The 14,188-nt window shown below is 58.0% G+C and overlaps 1 protein-coding gene across 2 annotated transcripts; it reads right to left on the bottom strand.

Annotated features, from left to right (window-relative positions):
* Nucleotides 1–1,068: 1,068 nt before the first annotated feature.
* adam17b (ADAM metallopeptidase domain 17b) lies at nt 1,069–14,188 on the bottom strand. Of its 2 annotated transcripts, none has more exons than XM_030087386.1 (17): nt 13,814–14,188; nt 11,906–12,038; nt 11,706–11,839; nt 11,412–11,500; nt 11,001–11,336; nt 10,817–10,903; nt 10,570–10,680; nt 9,873–10,017; nt 9,710–9,798; nt 9,463–9,615; nt 6,030–6,229; nt 5,843–5,946; nt 5,567–5,701; nt 2,438–2,628; nt 2,199–2,366; nt 1,875–1,931; nt 1,069–1,782 (listed from the first exon to the last, which is right to left on the bottom strand). In XM_030087386.1, the coding sequence occupies exons 1-17, from the start codon at nt 13,929–13,931 to the stop codon at nt 1,498–1,500; spliced, it is 2,535 nt and encodes an 844-aa protein (XP_029943246.1). In that variant the 5' UTR covers nt 13,932–14,188; the 3' UTR covers nt 1,069–1,497. The 2 variants fall into 2 exon arrangements, with proteins under 2 accessions (XP_029943246.1, XP_029943247.1); XM_030087387.1 differs by having other exon boundaries at nt 2,438–2,568; nt 13,814–14,186.

The following is a 14,188-nucleotide window of genomic DNA, read 5'->3' as shown; positions in this document are numbered from 1 at the left end:
TTCAGGGACCGCTGGACGACTCGGGACTGAGGCGTTCAGGGACTGAGGCGTTCAGGGACCGCGGGACGAGTCAGGACTGAGGCGTTCAGGGACCGCGGGACGAGTCAGGACTGAGGCGTTCAGGGACCGCGGGACGATTCAGGACTGAGGCGTTCAGGGACCGCGGGACGATTCAGGACTGAGGCGTTCAGGGACCGCGGGACGACTCAGGACGGAGGCGTTCAGGAACCGCGGGACGATTCAGGACCGAGGCGTTCAGGCACTGCGGGATGATTCAGGACCGAGGCGTTCAGGGACCGCGGGACGAGTCAGGACTGAGGCGTTCAGGGACCGCGGGACGATTCAGGACTGAGGCGTTCAGGGACCGCGGGACGATTCAGGACTGAGGCGTTCAGGGACCGCGGGACGATTCAGGACTGAGGCGTTCAGGCACTGCGGGACGATTCAGGACTGAGGCGTTCAGGGACCGCGGGACGAGTCAGGACTGAGGCGTTCAGGGACCGCGGGACGATTCAGGACTGAGGCGTTCAGGGACCGCGGGACGATTCAGGACTGAGGCGTTCAGGGACCGCGGGACGATTCAGGACGGAGGCGTTCAGGGACCGCGGGACGACTCAGGACGGAGGCGTTCAGGGACCGCGGGACGATTCAGGACTGAGGCGTTCAGGCACTGCGGGACGATTCAGGACTGAGGCGTTCAGGGACCGCGGGACGATTCAGGACTGAGGCGTTCAGGCACTGCGGGACGATTCAGGACTGAGGCGTTCAGGGACCGCGGGACGAGTCAGGACTGAGGCGTTCAGGGACCGCGGGACGAGTCAGGACTGAGGCGTTCAGGGACCGCGGGACGACTCAGGACCGAGGCGTTCAGGGACTATAGGATGATTCAGGGACAGGAGACGTCCACGTGACTGAGGCATTCAGGGACCCTGATAATGCTGTGAACCTGAGACATAGACTAGCTGGCTACAGCATTGCAGCGGGCGATGGTCCCTGAACGCCACATAGGTCAAGTTGAGTTGCATTCAGGGACAGATGATAATGTGGGATTTGGCCGTGACTTTCAGGACTGTTTGATTTTACAAAACTATAAATTTTATTCTTCCAAAAGACGTTTCTCTTACGAAAGGGCAGGTACACATTAAAACATGAAAAATCCTGACTGCAGTGAACGCCTCGCAGAAAAGACACAATGGCTGATTGTCATCGCACAACAAAACTACACAACAGCAAAAACAAAGGACTCAAACCGAAAACCAGACGGTCTGCAGACGACGTCACGCTTTCTGGAAAAAACAAAAAGCAAAACAACCGCGAGAGAGAGTTTAAAAAGTCACTTCCTGTCTGAACAGGAAGTGAGTTTAACCCAAGACTTCAAAACAAAACCCTGACAGCAGAGGACCAGTGACAGGTTGAGGACGTGGGGACATCAGGACGTTGATTCCGCTGGCTGCGTCCAGCCTCCACCTGAAGCCCCGCCCCCTCAGCCCCGCCCCCTCAGCACTGCGTCTCCTTGTTGTCGACGTTCCGCTGCCGCTGCAGGCGGAACGCTCTGGCCTTGTCGCTGCGCTCCGTCACCGTGTCCCCCGTCAGGTCCTGGAAGGACCGGCGCTCCGCCCACGGCTCCGCCCCCGGGCCGGGGTCCTCCTGGATGGTGGCCATGCGGGGGCCGTCCGGAGGGGGGGTGCTGGTCTGCTGGGGGCGGAGGGGGGCGGAGCCAAAGGCCGGAGGCTTGAAGATTCGGACGGAGGCGGAGTCCAGGCTGCTGAGCAGCTCGGCATTCTGGGAAAGAACGGAGACGGACATGAAGCCTTTCAGAGGACGTTCCACACAGGTTCTAAGAGGTTCTGTCAGGTTCTCCGGGGTCCACTCACACTGGGGAAGAACAGGGACTTGGTGGTCTGTTCGTACTGCTGGTCCAACTTCCTGTCCTGAAACAAGAAGACGGACATGATGGACTATGGAGGACTGGGACCTGGTGATGGACTACGGAGGAACATGGGGGACTGGAGGGACTGTGGGGACCGTGGGGGACTGGGGGGGATTGTGGGGGACTGTGGGGATCGTTGGGGACTGGGGGGGGGACCGTGGGGGACTGGGGGGGACTGTGGGGATCGTTGGGGACTGGGGGGGGGACCGTGGGGGACTGGGGGGGACTGTGGGGGACTGGGGGGGACTGGGGGACTGTGCGGTCTCACCACGCAGTGCACCAGGACGCTGGCCGGGACCCAGACCAGCAGGGAGAAGACCAGGACGGACCCGACCACGTTGTCGGCCAGGAAGGTCCTGAAGGACTGGATGTCCAGCTGCTCGATGAAGTCCCACAGCCTCTCCACCGCGTCCTGCACCTGCTTCATGCACTTCCCCTGTGGACGGGGCGGGGTCAGAGGGGGCGGGGCAACCCCTGGCCCCGCCCGGCCCCGCCCCCGGGACTCACCGCTCCGTCGCAGAACCCCACCGTGCACGGCTTGCCTTTCCGCAGGAACAGGAAGTGACCGGCGGCGTCCCGGAACGGAGAACACACACCGCCGGCGCCGCGGCAACACACCGAGCAGGACCAGGCCGTCTCTGGGGGGAGGGGGGGGGTTAGGGTGGGGGGCAGGGGGGGCACCGGGTAATCGTCTGTGTCTGCAGCCAGATGCCGCAAGAACACGACCCGCAGGAACACGACCCGCAGGAACACGACCCGCAGGAACACGACCCGCAGAACGCGACCCGCAGGAACACGACCCGCAGGAACACGACCCGCAGGAACACGACCCGCAGGAACACGACCCGCAGGAACACGACCCGCAGAACACGACCCGCAGGAACACGACCCGCAGAACACGACCCGCAGGAACACGACCCGCAGAACACGACCCGCAGGAACACGACCCGCAGGAACACGACCCGCAGAACACGACCCGCAGGAACACGACCCGCAGAACACGACCCGCAGAACGCGACCCGCAGAACACGACCCGCAGGAACACGACCCGCAGGAACACGACCCGCAGAACGCGACCCGCAGGAACACGACCCGCAGAATACGACCTGCAGGAACACGACCTGCAGGAACACGACCCGCAGGAACACGACCCGCAGGAACACGCATTTACACTTCCTGCCACTAGGGGTGCTGTTTGCATGTTCAACCTTATTCTACACAGACACCACAGAAGAAGAAGGCTGCAGGCTGCAGCTCTCTGCATGTTGTGAGAAAAAGAGTGTGAGCAGGAAGACGTGGTGAAATGTTCGTCGATGCGATGCAGCGTTTTTCAATAAAGAGAAGAACTGAACCATCGTTTCCGCACATTTTCTTTACGTCGTATCAATTAAACTGGATCACAGTAGTCTGTGGACTCAAAAGACCAAGATTCCTTGCGGACAGAACATGGCAGAACAGTATTTCATGTCCTTTTCGACGGGTTTTTAAATATGAATATGAGCATATTCAGGGTTTTGCACGTGTTTCTGTGGCTGTGCGCCGTGTAATGTATCATTCCGTCAATATTCCAGTTAATAAAGAGTTTTTGCCTTTATATCAACGTACTCAATCTCACGGCATTTCGATCTCGTCCCATCTCTAATCTCCATGATACCTGCTGAAGGAGCGGCGGCCTCCCGGCGGAGCGCCGCCGCCCAGCGCCACGTCTCGGTTTAGCTCTGCTCCATGCCGATGTTTCAAATGACCTGGGTCCCGTGTTAACTGGTGACCAACAGACTGGCGAGCGTGGGCTCTCTCCAGCTCCAGTGACTGAACACGTTCAGAGTCTTTCGTGAGTCTGACTGTCACAGCTGCTGTTATCAGCAGGTGTTCACACAGAACGCCGCCGCCACTCGTTAACACGGGAACCAGTTAATCCATAACACCGGCCGGACATCGCTGCGTTCTGCCACGGAGCTCTTTCTACAACTCGCTGTTTCACAGTCTGCTTCCATCGCTCCTCTCCAGGGTTTGTTCTCTCGAGGTTTCTATTAAAGTCTTTTTCAACCACCGTCGTTCTTCTGCTGGCTTCTGACGGTCCTGCTTCCTGTTTACTGCGCACGTCATCACGTCATCACGTCATTACATCATCACGTCATTACATCATCATGTCATCACGTCATTACATCATCACGTCATTACATCATCACGTCATTACATCATCACGTCATTACATCATTATGTCATCACGTCATTACGTCATCATGTCATCACATCATCACCTCAAAAACGTCATCACATCATCACATCATTACGTCATCATGTCATCAGGTACGGGGATCCCCGTTCACTCCGCAGCGCTGCCTCCACTGTGCTGTAAACCCGAGCTGGGTGCCGCTGAGGCCCCGCCCCCAGAACCATGAAGCACTCTGAGTGGTTCGTGCTTCGTTTGTGCTGATTAGAGCAGTTCAAATTTTCGTTGGTGCTGCTTCAGTTTCAGAGACATGACAAGTTCCAGTTTTGCTCAGCGACGTCATCACTCTCGCCCCCCAAAAAAAATTAACTACACCAGTGGTTTTTTTGTTGTTTTCAAACTTTATTTGTCCCCAAGGGAAAACCTACTTTCACAGCGCTTTGTGCTGATTTTTGCTGCTAAAATATCCGTTTGTGCTGCTACGGTTTCAGAGATCTGATTGTATTTACAGACGATCACATGACCCGAGTTGTGGACGTCTGCGGTCGGCGCCGCAGACGTCAACACCGCCGTCTTCAGCAATGGCTGCCACGCACCAGCATTCTGCGCTTTTTACAGAATGTTGTAGTAATGAACTTTTACTCAGCCACAAAGTGGAGCTGTCGCACGTTTCCAACGCAGGAAGGGATGAAAGGCAAATCCCGAATTCTGTTTCTGCATAAAGGCTGCGTCACGACCGGACAAGTGATTGATGTGTACTTATATTCTTCTTTCGAGAGCATGGTTTTTAGATATGGAGGAGTTTATTATTAAATATTTTTTTTATTTTATTTTTATATATATATATACATATATATATATATATATATATATATATATATATATATATATATATAGCAGCACGAACGAAAATTTGAACTGCTCTAATCAGCACAAACGAAGCACGAACCACTCGGAGTGCTTCATGGTTTTGGGGGCGGGGCCTCAGCGGCACCGAGCTGTTAAACCGGACTTTTCAAATGAGCGTGAAGGTGAACTGCGCGCGCCGCTCATTCCTGCCAAAGTGAGCGGCGCTCTCGTTCACGCTCCTGTGAAAACCGAGCCGAGTTCGCAGTTCGCCGTAAACATGAAACACGCCTTCCTGCACAAACCAACACGGCCCCGCCGCAGGTTACGCTGTAACTCGGGTTCGGGTTCGGGTTGTAAGTATATTTTGAGTGAATTCACCCAGTTAAAACGTAACCTGCGGGCGGCCGTGTTCCTGCAGGCGCCAGCAGGCGGCGCTCTCTTCAGAAAGTGGTCCAAACTTGCCGGAAGTGCAGCGTCGTGTTCCTGCAGCAGCATCCGGCTGCAGCCACACCCTTCTCACACCGCGAGGGGGAGAGAGTGTGTGTGTGTGTGTGTGTGTGTGTGTGTGTGTGTGTGTGTGTGTGTGTGTGTGTGTGTGTGTGTGTGTGTGTTACCGTTGCAGGCGCAGGGCTGCAGCTTCAGCACCGCCTCACAGAACGGAACACACACTCCGTTCACACACTCGCCGTTATCCAGACACACCGTCTGGTCCGGAGCGTTCTCAGGAGGAGGACACACACTGCTGTTCCCTGCACACACACACACACACACACACACACACACACACACACACACACACACACACACACACACAGAGGAGACGTCCCAGGTGATGTCAGCAGCAGAAGAAGATAAATCAGGTGTGTGTGTGTGTGTGTGTGTGTGTGTACCTGTGCAGTAGGAGTGTCCTTTACATGTTGCGTCAATCGGCTCCTGACAGATTTCTCCTTTAGACTGAAACTGACAGTCTTTACAGCACACACTGTTCCTGTCACTGCACACACACACACACACACACACACACACACACAATCAGAAAACAGGGTCAGGCCCCCCTCCCGTTGCCCCGCCCCTCACCTGCACTGGGCGTGGCCCTTCAGCCTGCAGTGGGCGGAGCAGCAGGGGTCGGAGTTCAGGTGCAGCAGCCCCGGGTCGCACTGCTCGCCCTCCTCCACCCGGGAGTTCCCACACACGTTGACGTTCCGCTCTTTGAAGCAGGAAGCAGCTTTGGAACGAAGACACTTGACGATGGAACGTTTACTGCACTCCGAGAACAGCTGGAACAGAGTCACAGCCTGTTACTGCAGGTCAGTCCTGTTACTGCAGGTTGGCCCTGTTACTGCAGGTTGGTCCTGTTACTGCAGGTCGGTCCTGTTACTGCAACTCAGTCCTGTTACTGCAGGTCAGTCCTGTTACTGCTGGTCAGTCCTGTTACTGCAGGTCGGTCCTGTTACTGCAGGTTGGTCCTGTTACTGCAGGTCAGTCCTGTTACTGCAGGTCGGTCCTGTTACTGCAGCTCAGTCCTGTTACTGCAGGTCAGTCCTGTTACTGCAGGTTTGTCCTGTTACTGCAGGTCAGTCCTGTTACTGCAGGTCAGTCCTGTTACTGCAGGTCACAGCCTGTTACTGCAGCTCAGTCCTGTTACTGCAGGTCGGTCCTGTTACTGCAGGTCGGTCCTGTTACTGCAGCTCAGTCCTGTTACTGCAGGTCAGTCCTGTTACTGCAGCTCAGTCCTGTTACTGCAGGTCAGTCCTGTTACTGCAGGTCGGTCCTGTTACTGCAGGTCGGTCCTGTTACTGCAGCTCAGTCCTGTTACTGCAGGTCAGTCCTGTTACTGCAGGTCAGTCCTGTTACTGCAGGTCAGTCCTGTTACTGCAGGTTGGTCCTGTTACTGCAGGTCAGTCCTGTTACTGCAGCTCAGTCCTGTTACTGCAGGTCAGTCCTGTTACTGCAGGTCGGTCCTGTTACTGCAGGTCAGTCCTGTTACTGCAGGTTGGTCCTGTTACTGCAGCTCAGTCCTGTTACTGCAGGTCAGTCCTGTTACTGCAGGTCGGTCCTGTTACTGCAGCTCAGTCCTGTTACTGCAGCTCAGTCCTGTTACTGCAGGTCAGTCCTGTTACTGCAGGTCGGTCCTGTTACTGCAGGTTGGTCCTGTTACTGCAGGTCAGTCCTGTTACTGCAGGTCGGTCCTGTTACTGCAGGTTGGTCCTGTTACTGCAGGTCAGTCCTGTTACTGCAGGTCGGTCCTGTTACTGCAGCTCAGTCCTGTTACTGCAGCTCAGTCCTGTTACTGCAGGTCGGTCCTGTTACTGCAGCTCAGTCCTGTTACTGCAGGTCACAGCCTGTTACTGCAGGTCGGTCCTGTTACTGGAGCTCAGTCCTGTTACTGCAGGTCAGTCCTGTTACTGCAGGTCGGTCCTGTTACTGCAGCTCAGTCCTGTTACTGCAGGTCGGTCCTGTTACTGCAGGTCAGTCCTGTTACTGCAGGTTAGCTCTGTTACTGCAGGTTGGTCCTGTTACTGCAGGTCGGTCCTGTTACTGCAGGTCAGTCCTGTTACTGCAGGTCAGTCCTGTTACTGCAGGTCACAGCCTGTTACTGCAGGTCACAGCCTGTTACTGCAGGTCAGTCCTGTTACTGCAGGTCAGTCCTGTTACTGCAGGTCGGTCCTGTTACTGCAGGTCGGTCCTGTTACTGCAGGTTGGTCCTGTTACTGCAGGTCAGTCCTGTTACTGCAGGTCGGTCCTGTTACTGCAGGTCGGTCCTGTTACTGCAGGTTGGTCCTGTTACTGCAGTTCACAGCCTGTTACTGCAGGTCAGTCCTGTTACTGCAGGTTGGTCCTGTTACTGCAGGTTGGTCCTGTTACTGCAGTTCACAGCCTGTTACTGCAGCTCAGTCCTGTTACTGCAGGTCAGTCCTGTTACTGCAGGTTAGCTCTGTTACTGCAGGTTAGCTCTGTTACTGCAGGTCGGTCCTGTTACTGCAGGTCGGTCCTGTTACTGCAGGTCAGTCCTGTTACTGCAGGTTGGTCCTGTTACTGCAGGTCAGTCCTGTTACTGCAGGTCACAGCCTGTTACTGCAGGTCACAGCCTGTTACTGCAGGTCAGTCCTGTTACTGCAGGTCAGTCCTGTTACTGCAGGTCGGTCCTGTTACTGCAGGTCGGTCCTGTTACTGCAGGTTGGTCCTGTTACTGCAGGTCAGTCCTGTTACTGCAGGTCGGTCCTGTTACTGCAGGTCGGTCCTGTTACTGCAGGTTGGTCCTGTTACTGCAGGTCGGTCCTGTTACTGCAGGTTGGTCCTGTTACTGCAGGTTGGTCCTGTTACTGCAGGTCAGTCCTGTTACTGCAGGTCGGTACTGTTACTGCAGGTTGGTCCTGTTACTGCAGGTTGGTCCTGTTACTGCAGGTCAGTCCTGTTACTGCAGGTCGGTCCTGTTACTGCAGGTCGGTCCTGTTACTGCAGGTTGGTCCTGTTACTGCAGGTCACAGCCTGTTACTGCAGGTCAGTCCTGTTACTGCAGGTCACAGCCTGTTACTGCAGGTCGGTCCTGTTACTGCAGGTCACAGCCTGTTACTGCAGGTCAGTCCTGTTACTGCAGGTTGGTCCTGTTACTGCAGGTCACAGCCTGTTACTGCAGGTCAGTCCTGTTACTGCAGCTCAGTCCTGTTACTGCAGGTCACAGCCTGTTACTGCAGGTCACAGCCTGTTACTGCAGGTCAGTCCTGTTACTGCAGCTCAGTCCTGTTACTGCAGGTCACAGCCTGTTACTGCAGGTCAGTCCTGTTACTGCAGGTCGGTCCTGTTACTGCAGGTCAGTCCTGTTACTGCAGGTCAGTCCTGTTACAGCAGGTCGGTCCTGTTACTGCAGGTCGGTCCTGTTACTGCAGGTCAGTCCTGTTACTGCAGGTCGGTCCTGTTACTGCAGGTTGGTCCTGTTACTGCAGGTCACAGCCTGTTACTGCAGGTCAGTCCTGTTACTGCAGCTCAGTCCTGTTACTGCAGGTCACAGCCTGTTACTGCAGGTCACAGCCTGTTACTGCAGGTCAGTCCTGTTACTGCAGCTCAGTCCTGTTACTGCAGGTCACAGCCTGTTACTGCAGGTCACAGCCTGTTACTGCAGGTCAGTCCTGTTACTGCAGCTCAGTCCTGTTACTGCAGGTCAGTCCTGTTACTGCAGGTCACAGCCTGTTACTGCAGGTCAGTCCTGTTACTGCAGCTCAGTCCTGTTACTGCAGGTCAGTCCTGTTACTGCAGGTCAGTCCTGTTACAGCAGGTTGGTTCTGTTACTGCAGGTTGGTCCTGTTACTGCAGGTCACAGCCTGTTACTGCAGGTCAGTCCTGTTACTGCAGGTCAGTCCTGTTACTGCAGGTCAGTCCTGTTACTGCAGGTCAGTCCTGTTACAGCAGGTCGGTTCTGTTACTGCAGGTTGGTCCTGTTACTGCAGGCCCCTACCACAGCCCCTCCCCTCACATCAGAAGCCCCTCCCCTCACGCCGGAAGCCCCTCCCACCTTGTTGTTGCCGTGGTCGCCGCTCACGGCGATGGGGTACATGACGAACTTGCCGCCCTGGTCCTCGCGGGGAGCGCAGTACGGGACGTTGTCCGGGTCGTGTTCCGCTCCGAAGTTGTGTCCCAGCTCGTGAGTCGTCACCAGGTCGGCTTCCTGCGGTAACCACGGCAACCACACAGAGAGAACCCGGCTGGGTGGAACGTTTTGGACGAGTTCTCCGGGGCCGGCGCTCAGCTGAGGGTCCCACCTTGGTCAGGATGGTCTTGCCGTAGTTCTTGGTGCTGGTCAGGCCGGTGTTCAGGTAGATGGACCCGGGCTCCGTGGAGGACGGACAGGCTGCGGGACACAGGGACAACCTCAGACCTCAGACCAGCGGCGGGACAAGGTTCTGCGGGATAAGCAGACGGAACCTTTAGAACAGAGTCCGCCGGGGATGTCGGGTTTGGACGGAGCCACGTAGGCCAGGCCCAGCGTCCCCTCGTCGAAGTCCTGGTAGGTGAAGAGGTGGGCCAGGCACACGTTGGACGCCTTCTCCGCCATGTCCACACTGAACTGCTGCAGGACGACCGCGGAACCGGGGAGGACCAGGAGAACCAGGGAGAACCGGGGAGGACCAGGAGAACCAGGGAGAACCGGGGAGGACCAGGAGAACCAGGGAGAACCGGGGAGGACCAGAAGAACCAGGGAGAACCAGGGAGGACCAGAAGAACCAGGGAGAACGAGGGAGGACCAGAAGAACCAGGGAGAACCAGGGAGGACCAGAAGAACCAGGGAGAACCGGGGAGGACCAGAAGAACCAGGGAGAACCAGGGAGGACCAGAAGAACCAGGGAGAACCAGGGAGGACCAGGAGAACCAGGGAGAACCAGGGAGGACCAGGAGAACCAGGGAGAACCGGGGAGGACCAGGAGAACCAGGGAGAACCAGGGAGGACCAGGAGAACCAGGGAGAACCAGATTCAGGGAGGAGAACCAGAGGAGAGCCAGAGTTCCATCTACTTCCTCTCGCTCTACTTCCTCTAGTTTTCTCTACTTCCTGTAGCTAGCTAACCCTCTACTTACTGTTGACGTTCTACGTCCTGTTTGTTTGCTCTCTACTTCCTGTTTACCTCCAGCAGCTTCTTCACGTCCCACACGTCCCGTCCGTCCACCGGACTTCCTCTCATGTTGAAGTGACTTTTCCCCGGAGACACCGGAGTGGCCGTCTTCTCAATGATGATCTGACACACACACACACACACACACACACACACACACACACACACACACACACACACACACACACACACAGGAGACAGGAAGTGAGGCGGACCTGCTGGTTCTGGACTCTGATACCAGACAGGAAGTGAGGCGGACCTGCTGGATCTGGACCCCGTAGCCGCTGAAGTCCTCGTCCCAGGACGTGTTCCTGTAGATGTCGTCCACTCGGTCGATCAGCTCGATCTGAAAGACATGGGCGGGGCTTAAATTGACCGGCGTGGTGAAGAGTGCAGGGGCGGGGCCGGCGGTGGGCGGGGCCCGCGGGAGGGGCGGGGCTCACCAGGTAGTTGAGGGTGGTGCTCTCCTCGCCGCGGCCCATGTGGGTGAAGAAGCGGTGGTCGGCCACCAGCAGCAGGGGGCACGTGTTCTTCTTGGGGTCGGGGGCCTCCCGTTTGCCCCGGGGCCGGGGCCGGGGCCCCGCCTCTGAGGGCCGGACGGGAAGCGGGTCGTGGCGGTCCGGCTGTGGGAGCGCGGACCCGGGCGGCAGCAGGCCGGGGTCAGAGGTCAGGTATCCGCAGACCGCCGGCCGCCGCAGCCGGCTCAGGTTCCGGATGTGGTCCGAGCGGTAGACCAGCAGGCGGCCATCGGGGGGCGCCGACGAGAACCTCCACAGGGGCTGCAGCGGGAGCGGAGCGCCGAACGTGAGCCGGACCGGACCGGTCCGGACCGGTCCGGTCCGGTCGCACCTTACCTCCACGTGGTACTCGGCCTCCCGCGTCAGGATGCGGGCCGAGAACTCGCGCTGGTCCAGATGAGCCTGGACCCGAGAGTCCTCCTCCCCTGGAACAGAACCACAACCGAGTCCACATCCCGTCACAACTCTGCACAGAGACCACATCCAGGACCTGCAGCCCGGTCAAGAACCGGGTCCTCAAGACCCTCCAGGACCTCTGGAGGACCTGTGGAGGACCGGGGCACCCTCCAGGACCTCTGGAAGAGCCTCCGGGACCCCTGGGGGACCCGGGCCCGGCGGACCTGGACATACCGACGACGTGTCCGGTGAAGTAGTGGTGCCGGTCCACCGGGACGTCTCGCTCGCGGCCGTCTTCGTCCACCAGGACGGCGCGGAAGTCCTGGGCGAAGATCTGGTCGTTGGTCCGGAGGTAGAGCCTGAAGGTCCTGAGGAGGAGGTCAAAGGTCACCGCCAGGTGCAGCCGCTGCCCGGACCTCCGGAGACTCACTGACCTGCCGAGAGCCCGGAAGCTCAGCAGCTTCTCGTCCCGGGTCGGACCGAGGACCTCCCGGCGCCGGACCGAGTGGGTCTGCAGGCCCGACAGGGGCAGGACCTCGAACCGGTCCAGGACGGTCCGGAGAGAACCTGCAGACAGGGACACACTGGTGGTCGGTCCTGACGATCCAGGTCGGTCCTGATAGTCCAGGTTAGTCCTGATGGACCAGATCAGTCCTGATGGTCCAGGTCAGTCCTGATGGTCCAGATCAGTCCTGATGGTCCATGTTAGTCCTGATGGTCCAGGTTAGTCCTGATGGTCCAGATCAGTCCTGATGGTCCATGTTAGTCCTGATGGTCCATGTTAGTCCTGATGGTCCATGTCGGTCCTGATGGTCCAGATCAGTCCTGATGGTCCATGTCGGTCCTGATGGTCCAGGTCAGTCCTGATGGTCCATGTTAGTCCTGATGGTCCAGATCAGTCCTGATGGTCCATGTCGGTCCTGAACAGTCCAGGTCGGTCCTGATGGTCCAGATCGGCCTTAATAGTCCAGGCCGGTCCTGAACGGTCCAGGTTCAGGACCATGGTTTAATGAGGCTGTGTTCAGTGACGGTTCTTTAAGAAGTGGGTTGGGTTGGGGTCAGGGGTCAGACCAGGACTGGGTTGGGTTGGGGTCAGGGGTCAGACCAGGACTGGGTTGGGTTGGGGTCAGGGGTCAGACCAGTACTGGGTTGGGTTGGGGTCAGGGGTCAGACCAGTACTGGGTTGGGTTGGGGTCAGGGGTCAGACCAGTACTGGGTTGGGTTGGGGTCAGGGGTCAGACCAGGACTGGGTTGGGTTGGGGTCCGGGGTCAGACCAGGACTGGGTTGGGTTGGGGTCCGGGGTCAGACCAGGACTGGGTTGGGTTGGGGTCAGGGGTCAGACCAGTACTGGGTTGGGTTGGGGTCCGGGGTCAGATCAGGACTGGGTTGGGTTGGGGTCAGGGGTCAGACCGGGCCGGCGGCAGCAGCTCAGCTCCGCCCGGTGTGGAGGACAGAGGACGGAGGACAGAGGACAGAGGACAGAGGACGGAGGACGGAGGACGGAGGACGGAGGACAGAGGACAGAGGACAGAGGACAGAGGACAGAGGACAGAGGACAGAGGACAGAGGACAGAGGACGGAGGACGGAGGACGGAGACCGCAGAGCAACGCGTCTTCCAGGGTCCAGCAGAGCCACAGAAAACCAACTACTATCATTACCCACAATGCATTGCGAGATATCATGTGACCGTTCAAGCCCCAAACAGAGCCAGAACTGAACAGGGTCCTTATTACAGAACCATGACCAGAACCAGGCCGGACCAGACCAGAACCAGCCGGACCACACCGGACCGGGCCAGACCAGAACCAGGCCGGATCAGACCAGAACCAGCCGGACCAGACCAGAACCAGGCCGGACCAGACCAGAACCAGCCGGACCACACCGGACCGGGCCAGACCAGAACCAGGCCGGACCAGACCAGAACCAGCCGGACCGGACCAGACCCGGCCCGGAGCTGTGGAAACGAGGCTATAAGTCAGCCCGTATGAGGATGGAGGTCCTGGAGGACTTCAATCCCCTGCTGAGGATTAAAGCTCCAGATGTTCTCATGACCCCCCCCTCCAATCCCCCCCTACCGCCCCCCCCCCCCCCCCCCCCCCGCCCTCCCCCTGTAATTTGTAATTTAAAAAAAGGTTCTTTATTAATAACCCGGAAGTAAAAGAAGTAAAGTTCTGACTTCACCTGGTGTGTGTGTGTGTGTGTGTGTGTGTGTGTGTGTGTGTGTGTGTGTGTGTGTGTGTGTGTGTGTGTGTGTGTGTGTGTGTGTGTGTGTGTTTCCTCTTCCGGACCATCCAGGATGTCAGAACATCCAGAACCGAGACATTAGGGAAAGCCTCTCACCGAGGTCCTCCGGGTCCTCCGGGTCCTCCGGGTCCTCCGGGCCCCCCTCCGCCGGTGAGCCCGCTGCCGCCGCCAGAAGCGTCCAGACGGCCAGTAGAGCGAGCCGCGGCCGCCGCATGTCGGAGCGTCCGGACCCGCAGAGTTCAGCCAAGTGCGCAACAAGTCCCGCAGACCGGGCTACATCCCCCGCCGCCCGCCGCCAAACGTTCCCGCCTCTCAACCAGCTGAGGGCCGCGCGGAACCGCCGGGAAGACCGAGAGGCCTGAGGGCCCTGGAGCAGCCGAGCAGAGAGCACCGGGGGCGGCCAGGAGGTCCGGGTCTTGTCCCGGGGCCGGAGAGACCCGAAGACAGGCGGAAACAGCGGTAGGGAGCCGG

Source organism: Salarias fasciatus, unplaced genomic scaffold, assembly GCF_902148845.1.
Source record: "Salarias fasciatus unplaced genomic scaffold, fSalaFa1.1, whole genome shotgun sequence".
In the NCBI taxonomy this organism is placed as follows: domain Eukaryota; kingdom Metazoa; phylum Chordata; class Actinopteri; order Blenniiformes; family Blenniidae; genus Salarias; species Salarias fasciatus.
This window is presented reverse-complemented; position numbering and strand designations above follow the sequence as displayed.

Bases quoted from the DNA above. Each gene is read 5' to 3' on its own strand.
- adam17b (XM_030087386.1), bottom strand. From the start codon at position 13,931: ATGCGGCGGCCGCGGCTCGCTCTACTGGCCGTCTGGACGCTTCTGGCG. The intron at 2,629-5,566 runs GTAACACACACA...ATCTGGCTGCAG, and splicing joins GCAGCCCTGCGCCTGCAACG to ACACAGACGATTACCCGGTG. The intron at 2,367-2,437 runs GTGAGTCCCGGG...CCCCGTCCACAG, and splicing joins TGGGGTTCTGCGACGGAGCG to GGGAAGTGCATGAAGCAGGT.